General features: G+C 34.7%; 1 protein-coding gene across 6 annotated transcripts in view; it reads left to right on the forward strand.

Annotated features, from left to right (window-relative positions):
- The window catches only part of RIF1 (replication timing regulatory factor 1), a 63882-nt gene that overhangs the window by 6269 nt on the left and 43061 nt on the right, over nucleotides 1-14552 (forward strand). For all 6 annotated transcript variants that reach the window (XR_010839112.1, XR_010839111.1, XM_059052270.2 and 3 more), the window contains exons 8-16: nucleotides 1738-1830; nucleotides 4076-4214; nucleotides 6914-7065; nucleotides 9511-9628; nucleotides 10285-10449; nucleotides 10887-10997; nucleotides 11674-11736; nucleotides 12206-12306; nucleotides 13789-13875. Coding sequence is in view for 4 of the 6 variants with exons in the window: in XM_059052270.2 (XP_058908253.1) it covers nucleotides 1738-1830; nucleotides 4076-4214; nucleotides 6914-7065; nucleotides 9511-9628; nucleotides 10285-10449; nucleotides 10887-10997; nucleotides 11674-11736; nucleotides 12206-12306; nucleotides 13789-13875 (1029 nt within the window). In the remaining 2 variants the exon portion in view is untranslated. The remainder of the gene's footprint in view (nucleotides 1-1737; nucleotides 1831-4075; nucleotides 4215-6913; nucleotides 7066-9510; nucleotides 9629-10284; nucleotides 10450-10886; nucleotides 10998-11673; nucleotides 11737-12205; nucleotides 12307-13788; nucleotides 13876-14552) is intronic.

The raw sequence follows: 14552 nt of genomic DNA on the forward strand, positions 1-14552 counted from the left end.
AGTAATACTTTAAGGATTTTTTGGATACTGCATTGTAAGATTTTGTACCAAGCTGAGGGCTCATAATGGTGTAATTGCTCAATGATCTAGGAAGTTCCTCTTTGAATTAAAACAAAGAATTGTTTAAGTTAATGTAGTCACACTGATCCTGTGTTATAGTGAGGAAGGGAGATGTCTATTCAGTGTTATTATAATCCAGGCATTTTACCCCATCCCCAAAGAATGGTGATTGCAAGAAATTGCATTTTTGGAAATGGGAGAACATTAACTGATTCATATCTATCTGGATTGTTATAGCATAAATCCCAGTAGATACAAATTTAATGCACACAAGTGCATCTAGTGTGTACAATTTCCTAAAGTTATTACTTGCCCCAGGTTTTAGGTTTTTCAACCTTTCTCATAACATTTATTGAGCACCTGTTATATACTGGACATTGTTTTAGGTACTGTGTGTATAGCAGTGAACAAAAGCAACTTGTGGAGCCCATTTTCTAGTGGGAGAGATAATAAAGTATCTAGTATATTTAGTAAAGAGCATTAATGGAAAACAGCAAGGACTGGACGGAAAGTGCCATCGGAGAGGAAGGGTGAGGTGGTCAGGGAAGGAAAAAGAATAAGTTATTTGAAAGGTGATTTGAAGGCCATATAGGAGTTAGCTACCTGAATAATATGCAGTAAGCTCATTTGAGGCAGGAGGAACCATGAGCGCAAAAGGTCTTGCTCTGATATGAGTACTTGGTTGTGTTCAGTGAACACTGGGCAGTAGGATAGAGTGATGAGGAGAAGATGATACCGGAAACAGGGCCAAATCACATAGGACCTCGGGGGCCATTGTAAGGCATTTGGTTTTTACTTTGGGTTATATTGAAAACCATATTTGAAGCTTTTGAGTCTACGAGTGATATGCATACTTACTTTGGTTTTAAAGGGATCACTTTGTCTGCCTTGAGAAAAAACTCTACGTAGGAGCAGGGAGACTAGTTGGGAGACATTACAGTAATCCAGGAGGTGGTGGAGACGTCCAGATTCTAAAACCTGGGGTTTTGTTTATTTTTTAAAATTCAGGATGCCTCATGGTAAGGTTTGGAGTCTAAAAGTGATGCCAGTTTCTTTTTATTGATAAATTTATTAATTTCTTAAGAGCGTATACAGTCAACCCTTGAACAGCGTGAGTTTAATCCTTGTATAATTCATAGTTGGCCCTCTGTAATCATGGTTCCTCTGCATCCTTGGATTCAACCAACCACAGACTGTGCAGTACTGTAGTATTTACTACTGAAAAATATCTGAGTATAAGTAGAACTCACAGTTAAAATTCACATTGTCCAAGGGTCCACTGTATAAAATTCTTAATAAATTTGAATTTAAATTTTCTCAGAGGTGTTACCCATGAAGCTATTAATTTTTAAAGTTAGAGTGAGTGGTTAAAGCATTATCATTTGAACTCTAATGATAAGCAAGCTGAAGTTTTTAGGGGAAAGTATATTGGTAGGGGGAAAAAACTGTGTTGATGGATGGAAGAATGGCCAGATATGTGATACGACAAGCATAATAAAATGTTAGTGGTATTTATACTTGGATATTTACTGTTAAACTCTTATCAGCTTTGCTATATATGTGAAAGTTTTCCTCATAAAATACTGGGAAAAGTTACTTGGCTGAGAAGATCAATTTAATACTGCATTCTTTTTCTTTCCAAGTCTTTCTGGTAAATATTTTTGCTTTGGTTTTTAGAAATTACTTTCGGAACTCCAGAAGCTATTTATGAGTAAAAATGAGACTTATGTGTTAAAATTATGGCCTTTGTTTGTCAAACTTCTTGGGAAGGTAAGTACACAGTTAATGAACAGTTTTTACATGCCAGACCCTTTAATTTCTTAACTTTCCATAGTATGGTTGATCCTCATTATTCATGCATGCCGTATGTGAAAATTACTAGAATATTTGTTAACCCAACATCAGTATTTGTGCTGCTTTTGCAGTCAATTGTAGGCATGTGTAGTGGCAAAAAATTTGAGTCCTACAGCATGCATGTTCCCACCTGAGGTTGAGCAAGGTTATGTTCTGCCTTTTTGCTTCAATTCTTAATGTCCTTTAAACAAATGTCCATTTCATGATGTATTTAATGCCACATTTTTTCTCGTTTCATGCTTTTTCTTGGTGATTTCAGTTTTAAATGGCCCCTAAGTGTAGTGCTGAAGTGTGCTGTCTGGTAGCTAAGCAGCGGAAGGCTGTGATGTGCCTTAGGGGGGAAATACATGTGTTAGATAGACTGTTGAGGCATGAGTTACAGTGCTGTCCGCTGTGAGTTCAATGTTAGTGAATCAACAATATATATTAAATAAGATGTCTTTAAACCAAAACAAACATAAAACAAGGTTGTGTGTCAAATGGTTGATGAAAATGTGATCAGAGGCTTGCAGGAACCTAACCCTGCATTTTCCCTACAAGCCATGGCTCAGTATTTGCTAATACACTGTCAAGGCAACTTTATAGAACATAACTGTGGTGAATAATGAGAATCAACTGTGTGTTCTATCTTTAAGCCAGGATTTTTTGAGGGGTTGAAGTTGTGATTTTCTTTATTGTGGTAAATAAACATAACATAATATTTATCATAACCATCCTAAGTATACAGTTCAGTGGCATTAAAAGCATTTACAGCAATTGGTTATGTAAACATCACCAGTGTCTACACACAGAACTTTTTCATCATTGCCAACAAAAACTATACGTGTTACATAAACAGTGACTCCCTCTGCCCCTCCCTCTGCAGCCCCTTGTAATCTCCATTCTGCTTTTTCTCTGGATTTGCTAATTCATAAATTTTGATCTTTGATCCATTTTGAGTTTATTTTAGTATATGGTGTAAGGCAAGGGTCCAGCTTCATTTTTTTGCACGTGGATACTCAATTTTCCAAGCACCATTTGTTAAAAAGACTTTTGTTGAATGGCCTTCTCACTCTTGTTGAAAATCAGTTGACTGTGTATGTGAGTATTTTTGGGATCCCTATTCCATTGGTCTATTATGTTTCTCCTTATGCCATTACCATATGCTTTAATTACTGTACTGTTGCAGTAGGTTTGGAAGTCAAGGAAGTGAGTCTTCCAACTCTAATTTTTTTTTTTCAAAATTGTTTTGGCTATTTGGGGCTCTTTGCAATTCCATAATGAATTTTTGAGGATCAGCTTATGTTTCAGTGAAAAAGGCCTTTGGAATTTTGATAGAGATTGTGTGGAATTTGTAGATTGCTTGGGTAATATTGACATTTTAATGATACTAAATCTTCCTATTCATGAACACGGGATGATTTTCCATTTATTTAGGCCTTTTCAAATTTCTTTCAACAATACTTTGTAGGTTTTAGTTTAAAAGTTTTTCACCTCTGATTAGATTTATTTCTAAGTGTTTATTTCTTTTAGGTACTATTGTAAATGGAACTGCTTTCCTGATTTCCTTTTTAGATCATTCATTGGTGTTGTATAGAACCACAGCTGATTTTTGTGTGTTGGTCTTGTACTCTGCAACATTGCTGAAATGATTTTATTGGCTCTAGTAGCTTTCTTGTGGATTTTTGCGAATTTCTAAGCCAGTTGTGTTTGTTATATTTATATTCTGTTCAGATTATGTGTGGACTATAGTCACTTAAGACTTAATGTTCTTTTTGTGTATTTTTTCTTGGGACGCACTGTTTACTTGGCATTTATCCACTTTTAACTTAACTGTTTTTCCTGCCTGTTTCAGTATATTTGAAAAGATTATTTGAGTTTCTTCTTTTTCTTTAATATTCAGAATTTTTCATATGAATACTTTTTTTAATATGTTGGTAAAATTTGGGATTTATCACATTTCTGATATTCTCTAATGTTTTAGAAATGTTGTATATTATGCATTACCCATTTCATGGAGCTTTGAATTTTGAATATGCATACAAAATTCAGTACTTTAAAAAGTTTAAGTTCCTTAGATTTTACATAGTTAACACTGGGTGAGTTAGATAAATGAATGATGATAGTGCCTATGTATTGTTTCAGGCAGGTAAGTAACTTCTTAATGATTCTTCCTTTTTAGACCTTGCATCGAAGTGGGAGTTTCATCAATTCTCTATTACAGCTAGAAGAACTGGGATTTCGTAGTGGAGCACCCATGATTAAAAAAATAGCTTTTATTGCTTGGAAGAGTTTAATAGATAATTTTGCTTTAAATCCAGGTAAGTAATATTTTAAAATTCGAGTTTTTATGACTTAAGATGAAAAAGCTTTTCTGATTTTGGCGGGGGGGGGGGGCTTTATATTGAATATTTACCTATCATTGAATATTATTTTAGGGGAATAAATTTGTAGCCAAAAGTAGAATTCAAAGGCCAGGTATTATTGAAAATCATGGATATAAAGTTTATTTTACACTATTTCAGAGACTGAACAAAGTGACAAATGCTGTTTGTGGCTTTCTTAGTGAATTCCAGCACTTAGTTGAGCGTTTTACATACTTCTCACTTTTATCATCACAGTAGACCTTAGATGGTAAGCATTATCACTATTTTCAGAAGATTAAGTAGTTCATCAAAGGTCACACAGTAGATGATAGCAAACAATTGTGATTGCTATGGAATCAAAGTAGCAGAGACTGAGGAACTTTTTTTCAGGATCTTTAGAACAGCGCCTGATAGTGGGCTAACAATATGTAGAAGTGATTCCTTTTGATGTACCTTACCCTTATCTTTTTATTGTCCACTGGGGGTGCGTAGTGTGTGTGTGTATATATATATATATATATATATATATATATATATATATGTATATGAGAATTTCGCCCAAAAGTGGGTCAGTATCAGTACCTACCTAACTGAGTAGTTAATATTAGGTGTAATTGATAGTTTACAAGATCTGCTAAATAATGTTGATTTCATCCTGTTCTCTTGCTGAAGACCATTAATCCTTTTTTTTTTTTTTTTTTTTTTTTTTTGTGGTACGCGGGCCTCTCACTGTTGTGGCCTCTCCCGTTGCAGAGCACAGGCTCCGGACGCGCAGGCTCAGCGGCCATGGCTCACGGGCCCAGCCGCTCTGCGGCATGTGGGATCTTCCCAGACCAGGGCATGAACCCGTGTCCCCTGCATCAGCAGGCGGATTCTCAACCACTGCGCCACCAGGGAAGCCCCCATTAATCCTTTTAAAATGTGTTTTGTAAATAACTATTTGCATTAACTACAACTACTTTTATTGAAAATATTGCCAGACACAGATTTTAATTGGAAATGTCACCTCTTTTTGGTTATTGTTTATGAACCTCAGTGTGAGGTATCCAGGATTAAATCTGGTGGAATTATGTATAGTTGTGTTAAAGCATAAGATAGGAGTGACTTAAGATAAATAAAATGCTGTCTCATTTGAAATAAGTCAAGAGCTAGAGAGTCTGTGACTGGTATTATGGATCGAGGAAGTCATTAAGGAATCAGATGCCTGTCTTTTTCTGTTGTCATCTTCAGCATGCCTTAATTGCAGACTACAGGAAGGCGGGGAAGGCAGAAGGGGCAAAAATGAGCTTCTTCGCAGCTGAGTGAGCCATCTGTAAACAACATTTCAGAAATTTCACATGCAGTTCCACTTAAAAATCTCATTGGGGGCTTCCCTGGTGGCGCAGTGGTTGGGAGTCCGCCTGCCGATGCAGGGGACGCGGGTTCGTGCCCTGGTCCGGGAAGATCCCACATGCCGCGGAGCAGCTGGGCCTGTGAGGCATGGCCGCTGAGCCTGTGCGTCCGGAGCCTGTGCTCCGCAATGGGAGAGGGCACAACAGTGAGAGGCCCAAGTACAGAAAAAAAAAAAAAAAAACTCATTGGGAGAATGGCTAAATGGGAAACTAGATAAAGTAGTCAAAGAGTAGATACCCATCACTGTTCTGAGTGAAAGCAGATCTTGTAACTAAAAGAGAATGGCGTATTGCACAGCAGTTGTTGGTATTCTCCTCTCATAGATAGTTCAGAAAGGATTGGTGGATTTGTTTCCACAGCCGGTCTGACTTTATTTTCTTCTTATAAAAATGTTAATTGAAAGCCGAATGGCAGAATACTTGTAAGAAACATTGATCAATGTTATTCCACCAAATACATGACTTGACAGATGCTTCACAGTCCTTTTTAAGTCTTTTTGATAAGGTGATTGAGCACAGACTATTATTTTATATATCCTCCCGTCACTGATATAGTAAACACTTCTGGTATAAATATTTTGTTTAAAGAAGTGTATTTAGTGTTTGTGTGGAATTTAAGCAATCTGATTATCGCTAATGTAGAGTAGACCTAAATTTGAATGAATATTTAGTTTTCCAAAATCTCATTAGTTGCACCAACAGTTAAAGTGTTAGATAAAATAAATTACTAGTAAATTTTTTAAATGACAACTTTTTTTGAGGTAAAAACATGCCTCTATTTTTTAATCTGTAAAATGGGGATAATGAGAATACTAAAGCAGCTTAGAAAGAGTTTCTCAACATTTTAACACTAGGTTGGACAGTTTGCTGTGGAAAACTGCCCTGTGGGTTAGAGGAAGTTTAGCAGCATCCCTGGATGCAGCCCACTAGATACTAGTAGCAGTCTCCATATCCCTACCTCTCAGTTGTAACCAAATATATTGCAGACATTGCTGAATGGTAGAAAAATCACCCCTGGCACACTGTATCTAATAAATATTAGTTATTATTTTTTAAAATAAGCCTTAAGTATTGTGACCTGATTGTACTAGTTTGTCAAGATGAAAATTTTGGGTAGAACAGGAACACCTGGTAATTAAAAAAATTTTTTTTTAAATCTATTCTCTTGTTATAGTAGGCTGTTGCATGCTATCATTCTTAAAGTTTAATCTTTACCTCTTTAATGTTTTTACCTGGGTGCTAATTTTATTTTATTTTTTTAAGAAATACTATGTAGTGCAAAAAGACTGAAGTTGTTAATGCAGCCTTTGAGTTCTATCCATGTGAGAACAGAAACTCTAGCGCTGACAAAACTAGAAGTCTGGTGGTATTTATTGATGAGACTAGGACCTCATCTTCCTGCTAATTTTGAACAGGTAACATTAAAGTGTTGATTACAATACTTTATGTGGTTTTTTTTTTTAATTAATGTGTTCTTAGATTCTTACCAATCTAATCTTTCAGTGCTGTTTTTGCTGTGTTAGAGCACGTTATATAAAAGATTTTTTCACCCAGACACAGAACTTGAGTTCATTTTCCTCAAAGGATATTCTCCAATTGTCTGAAATGGAGCATCTAAAACCTTTTTAATCAGTAACACTCAAATATCTATTCTTACTCTAGAGGCATTATGAAAGATTTTTTTTTTAAAGGAATTGCATGTGACTTAGAATATAATTGAGAGTAGAGTCAGCATTACTGAAATAGAAATCATGTGCTACACAGAGTTGGATCAGTTCTGATTTTTTGTATCCTTTTTCTAGGCTACATAGTGATAACCAATCATTTAATCCCATTGTAGCTTTTCATTATTGTTACACATGAGTTTTACAGATTCCTTTAGATTTTGATATCCTTGCTGCATTTAAACATAAAAGCTTAATCTTATTTTTGTTTAAGTAAAAAAGGGTAGCCCTGATAACATCTTTTATCTTTTTTAAATTTATTTTTTATTGAAGTATAGTCGATTTACATGTTGTATTAGTTTCTGTTGTACAGCAAAGTAATTCAGTTATAAACATATATATTCTTTTTCATATTTTCCATTATTGTTTATTACAGGATATTGAATATAGTTCCTTGTGCTATATAGTAGGACCTTGTTGTTTATCCTTTCTATATATGATAGCTTGCATCTGCTAATCCCAAACTCCCATTCTTTGTTGTCCTTTTGTTTTGTTTATGGTTTCCTTTATGGTACAGAAGCTTGTAAGTTTGATTAGCTTCCATTCATTTATTTTTGCTTTTATTTCTATTGCCTTGGGAGACTGACCTAAGAAAACATTGCTACAATTAATGTCAGAGAATGTTTTGCCTATGTTCTCCTCTAGGAGTTTTATGGTGTCATGTCTTGTATGTAAGTGTTTAAATTATTTTGAGTTTATTTTTGTGTATGGTGTGAGGGAGTGTTGTAACTTCATTGATTTACCTGTGGCTGTCCAACTTTTCCAGTACCACTTGCTGAAGAGACTATCTTTTCTCCATTGTATATTCTTGACTCCTTTGTTGAAGATTAATTGACCATAAGTTTGGGTTTATTTCTGGACTCTGTATTCTGTTCCATTGATCTATATGTCTGTTTTTGTGCCATTACCACGCTGTTTTGATACCTTTGTAGCTTTCTAGTATAGTCTGAAGTCTGTGAGGGTTATGCCTCCTGCTTTGTTCTTTTTCCTCAGGATTGCTTTGGCAATTCTAGGTCTTCTGTGGTTCCATATAAATTTTAAGATTATTTGTTCTTGTTCTGTAAAAAATGCCATGGGTAATTTAATAGGGATCCCACTAAATCTGTAGATTGCTTTGGGTAGTATGGCCACTTTAACAATATTAGTTCTTTCAATCCAAGAGCATGGGATATCTTTCCGTTTCTTTAAATCATCATTAATGTTTTATTGCTCTTGGCATATAGGTCTTTTACCTCCTTGGTCAGGTTTATTCCTAAGTTTTCGGGGTTTTTTTTAACTTTTTATTTTATATTGGAGTATAGTTGATTAACAATGTTGTGATAGTTTCAGGTGTACAGCAAGTATTTTATTTTTTTTGATGTGATTTTAAAAGGTTTCTTTTTTTTAACTTTCCCTTTCTGATATTTCAATGTTAGTGTAAAGAAATGCAACAGATTTCTGTATGTCAGTCTTGTATCCTGCATACCTTGCTGAATTTATCAGTTCTTCCTCAAGTATACTTGGATTGTTTTTTAGCAACTTCTCTTTTTTAATTGCTTAATATATTAAAAATTTTAAACTTGATAGAGCACGAACTGATTAAAATTGGGCATTGATTGTAACTGGGGTCATAATTTTTTCATATTCTACCATTTTAAGTTCCTAGTAGGCTGATCTTACCCAGTTGTCCCACCCATTCCTTGGCATAATCTACTCATTGGCTACATTTGACAGGTATTGGAATGATCTTAGAAATCAGCTTGGAGTTGTCTTAGTTCATATTTTCTTAAGGTGTTTTTTTTTTAAATGTTTAAAATGGTCTGTCTGCCAATAGCATTAAAACTCATGTAGATGTTATTTGTAAAAGCTGAAAAAGTTATTTATGTGTATGATTTTCCATCTGGAATGTAGAGTTGAAATTTATAGATAGTACATATTTAGGGCAAATATATTCATAATAAAAATTTTCACTTTTCCAAGTTTCAGTTTTTACCCTGTGCCTCAAAAAGGCCAATAAAATTTCAACATATCAAAACAATTGAGATTGCTTCTTAAGGATATTTAACTGTGTTATGCAAGACTTTAAAAAAATATGATAATTATACATATTTACAGATTCAGTTCCCTCCATCTCTCTTTTTTTTTAAACCCCAATAGGTCTGTGTGCCTCTGATTCAAAGCACAATAAGCATTGATTCTAATGCTTCACCTCAAGGCAGTTCATCTCGTGTAGCTACTTCTCCAGCTTTAAATCCTGCGACCCCTGTACACAAAGGTAAGAGATAGACCTACTTGGGGTTTTTTTCCTTTATTTTTACAAAAAGGCTTTGAATCAAGTCTTTGCTCCGTGTAATTCACATAATTTTGGCTGCCTTATCACAAAATCGTTTTGTTTGTTTTCTGTATGTGTTACTGTGTACTCCTGTCATCGCATTATTGTAGTTGGATAAGATCAGCTTTTTTCCACTACATTATGTGAAGTGCATCACAGACTCTTATGTTTGTTTCAGAATTAGAATCTTAGAGTTATAATTAAAAATATCAGATCTTAACAGATGTAAGGAATGTGGCTTAGTATGTATATCAGTGAAAGAAAATTATTTGCTGTTCCTATTTTACGTTAACTATTCTGAGTCAAATTTTTATATTTAAGTTTTAGGAATGCCTGCATATTAATGTTAAGGTATGGATTAATGTCTGAGAATTCATTTAAATGGTGTATGACACTAGTCTTGTTCTTAACCTAGTAAGATTAGTATTTAATTAGGAACTGTGTTGTGGGCTTTAAACAAAAACTCTTTAACTTTTATTGAAAAACAAATTATTTACTTTTAAAAGTACATTGCATTGAAATGAAGTAAACAAAATATATTTATTTGGGTAACTAATTGAATCGTACATAACTTAGCAATTTTGTTTGTTTGTTTAAAGGTGCTTCTCCATATGGAGCTCCCCGGATGAACTTGAGTTCAAATTTTGGTGGAATGGCCGCAATTCCCTCTATACAAGTTTTGGGGCTTGAAATGTTGCTTCATTTTTTGTTGGGTCCAGAAGTCTTGAGTTTTGCTAAGCAAAACAAACTTATGCTGAGCTTAGGTATTTAATTGTTTTAAAAATCATTTCAATTACTGACACAGTTCAGAACACTGTACTTTGGGGTGAGGAAAGAGATTTTATAAATCTTCTTTTTTATAAATTTATTTATTTATTTTTGGCTGCGTTGGGTCTTCATTGCTGCATACGGGTTTTCTCTGGTTGCGGCGAGCGGGGGCTACTCTTCCTTGTGGTGCGTGGGCTGCTCATTGAGGTGACTTCCATTGCGGGCTTATTTGCTCTGCGGCATGTGGGATCTCTGGGACCAGGGCTCGAACCCGTGTCCCCTGCATTGGCAGGCAGATTCTTAACCACTGCGCCACCAGGGAAGTCCCTAAATCTTTTTCATAGGAAACATATCAGACTACCTAACATTTTACATTGAGAAATTTATTTCATAAAGTTTTGGTTTTGCATAATTGTCTTTTTTTCTCTTTTAGAGCGACTTGAACATCCATTAATCAGCAGCTCTTCTTTTTTTTCCAAACATGCAAATACATTTATCACTGCTGTTCGTGATAGCTTTGTTGCAGTTAGAAAAGATGCTTCTGGTAAATATTTAAGAGAAGATTTTTATTATTTAAACCTGTGTTTAAAAAGAAAAAATAGTATATATTTATATAGTGCCACCTGTTTCTAGATTGTGCTGCAGGAGCTTTACATATAATTCATTGAATCCTCACAGCAACCTTCTGTGTTAGCCTATTTTGCAGATAAGGGATTGTGTTGTACTGAAGTGAATAACTTGTGCAGAGTTACATAGTAAGTGATGGAGCTATGATTCAGACCTAGGCTCTGTGATTTTAGTGTCTACACATAAACTCCTGTGCTCTAAAGCCTATCAAGTAATGATGACAGGTTTTAAAAATTAAATAGTTTGCTATTGTACTGGTTGGAAAATTTTTTTCTAGTGGCTTTCAGGTATCCTTCTCAGTCTGTAATCCTTGTCTCAAAAGTGAAAGGTGTTCAATACAGAAAATACAGTCGATGAAAAGAAAGAATTACCCTGAGTATGTTAACAGTCCTTTTGAAAAACATTTCTTTCTTTAAACAAAAATGAGGTGAATAGTATATTGTAAACTGATAACAAGGTTGACTATTATAAGGAGAATTATATTTTAAATTTTTAAGTATTACTCAATTTATTTCTGTAGTATAAGCATGAAAAGGAGAGCTTTTGTAGTCATATCTGTTTCATTCTAAAGTACCTTTTCTTTTGTTTGGCAGATGCAGTTGTCAATGCTATTTGGAAGGAGCTAGTTAGCTTGGTGAAGTCAGTTATTGAATCTGGTAAGCACTATAATGATCAAAAGATTTTTATAGCACTCAGTGAATTGTTTAGCTTTCATATATAAAATTAATTTTTAAATCATTTTTTGAATTATCTTATCTTCCAGACTTTTATTTAGTAAGGAAAAACAAAAAAATTACTTTTTTTTTTTTTTCCCTGCAGTACGCAGGACTCTCACTGTTGTGGCCTCTCCCGTTGCGGAGCACAGGCTCTGGACGCACAGGCTCAGCGGCCATGGCTCACAGGCCCAGCCGCTCCGTGGCATGTGGGATCTTCCCAGACCAGGGCACGAACCCGTATCCCCTGCATTGGCAGGTGGACTCTCAACCACTGTGCCACCAGGGAAGCCCCCCCCAAAAATTACTCTTTAATAGCTCTCTGAGTATATATTTTTACCCCTGAAAAGCTGTATTTTCACCCCTAAAAGTACATGTTTAGAACCATACCTCTCCTTTTCCTTTTTGATAGGTAACAAAAAAGAGAGACCAGGTTCTGAAATTTTGACTCTTCTCTTAAAATCTTTGGAAAGCATAGTGAAGTCAGAAGTATTTCCTGTATTGAAAACACTAGTAAGTATAAGACCTATATGCTGGAATTTTAAAACCATATTCTGAAATTGAATTTTATATTTATTAAAGGTACTACCACAGATCAGGATTTGGGAAGATATTTTATATCAAGTACTTATCAGGATTTTGGCCCTGTAATAAATGCTGTTCCACTTAAATGGAGTCATTTGAAATCTTCTTAATAAAGTAAATGATGACAGTGGCAGCTACAAAAATCTTCCAGTGTGATAGGAAAAAGAATAGGCCGTACAGAGAAAATGCAATAAGGAGCATGAAACTTGAACTGAAGAAACTTGAACACTAATTTTGTGACAAGATTGCTGAGCTCCACTGATTGTTAGTATGTACATTTAAAAAAATATCTGGTAATAATCTTGGAGAGCTTTTGCATTTAAAATATGTCCTACATAGTAGAGAGGGAAAAAGTGAATTGGATATACTTTTTGTAATAGTGAGTTTCCCAAAATAAACTGCAGATAGAACAAACCGCACCCGTAGGTAGATGCTGAGTGATTCCTCTATGTGCCATGACAACCGTATCTACTGTGGCAATAGAGGATAGTGGTTAATAGCAAGGGCTCTGGTACAGACTAGGTTGAACCTCAGTCCAGCTATTAACTGCATGAACTTAGACACTCTGTCTACTCTCTTGTCTCTCTATAAAGAAGAGATGTAGTAGTAGTTCATAATTAAATGAGTTGACAAATGCAGAGCATTATGGGGCTGGAACAAAATAAATGTGTCAACGAATGCTAATTATTATCGTTAGTGTCTGTTCAAATGAGAATATGTGAAAGCTTATTTTCACTAAGTTATTTTTGTCATGTTACTTATGTTATATAATTCAGGTTAATACCAGTATAATATTTTTGGATGGCAGTTTGGTAATCTGTCACATTTGAGAGGCGTATCTTAGATACAGCTTCTAGTTAGCAGTTCTTTGAAATACTTGCTTCTGGCACTAGTGAGTACATAATTGCAGAATTTCTTTTTGTAGTATAAAAAATGAAAATAGCCTCAAGGACCATTAATTTTTAAAAAGTTTGAATAAACTGCCCATTTGTTTATCAGTTAAGAATGTGTCTACATAGACTGATGTGAAAACTTTGTAACACAGGTGAAGAAAATTAGTTCCAGAGTATCTTACAGTACAATATCATTAATGATATAAAACAATAGGTACAAGACAGCCAACCTAGGAAGTTATGTTTCTCTTGGTACTTACATATATGGAAATTTAGGTCTAAAAAATAAATTCCAAACTGGTAACATTGATTATTCCTGGAGTTAAGAAAGGACTTCATCATTTTATTATTTATATTTCTGTATTTGAACATTTTAAGCTAATGAGAATGTATTTACACAATGAACGAACATTACTTATAATAAATTGTTAAAAAGATAGTTAATACTTTAAGATTTTTACTAAGTAAGGTACTACTTTTATGGCTAATGTACAGTAAAATCTTTTGTCTTTCTTAGGTTCTCATGGAAATTACAATTAAAGGACTTCCTCAGAAAGTATTAGGTTCTCCAGCATATCAGGTTGCTAATATGGATATTCTTAATGCAAGTATCTTAAATGTAATGATACTAAATTAGCTAATAAACAAAAAGATCCATGGTATTTTTTTTTTCTTAAGGTAGTGAAACTTAGATTGCAAAGTTCCAAGAGAATTGAATTTGAATACGCTGATTACGTTAAAGGAAAAAATGATAGACAAAGTACAGGCGTACCTCAGAGATACTGCAGGTTCAGTTCCAGACCGCTGCCAAGAAAGTGAATATCACAGTAAAGAAAGTCACATGAAATTTTTCGTTTCCCAATGCATGTGAAAGTTAATGTTTATACTATACTGTAGTATGTTAAGTGGGAGTAAATAGCATTATTCCTAAAAAAAAAAAAACCCCAAAACCCCCCAAAAAACCATACCTTAATTTAAAAGTACTTTATTGGTAAACAGATGCTAACCTATCATCTGAGCCTTCAGTGAGTCATCTTTGTACTGCTGGAGCGTCTTATCTCCATATTGACGGCTGCTGACTGATCAGGGTCGTGGTTGCTGAAGGCTGGGGTGGCTGTGGGAATTTCTTAAAATAAGACAACAGTGACGTTTGCTGTGATTGATTCTTCCTTTCACAAATGATTTCTCTGTAGCATGTAGTGCTGTTGGATAGCGTTTTACCCACAGTGGAACTTCTTTCAGAATTAGAGTTAGTCCTCTCAAACCCTACTGCTGCCTTAT

Source organism: Kogia breviceps, chromosome 2 (assembly GCF_026419965.1).
Source record: "Kogia breviceps isolate mKogBre1 chromosome 2, mKogBre1 haplotype 1, whole genome shotgun sequence".
NCBI lineage: Eukaryota > Metazoa > Chordata > Mammalia > Artiodactyla > Physeteridae > Kogia > Kogia breviceps.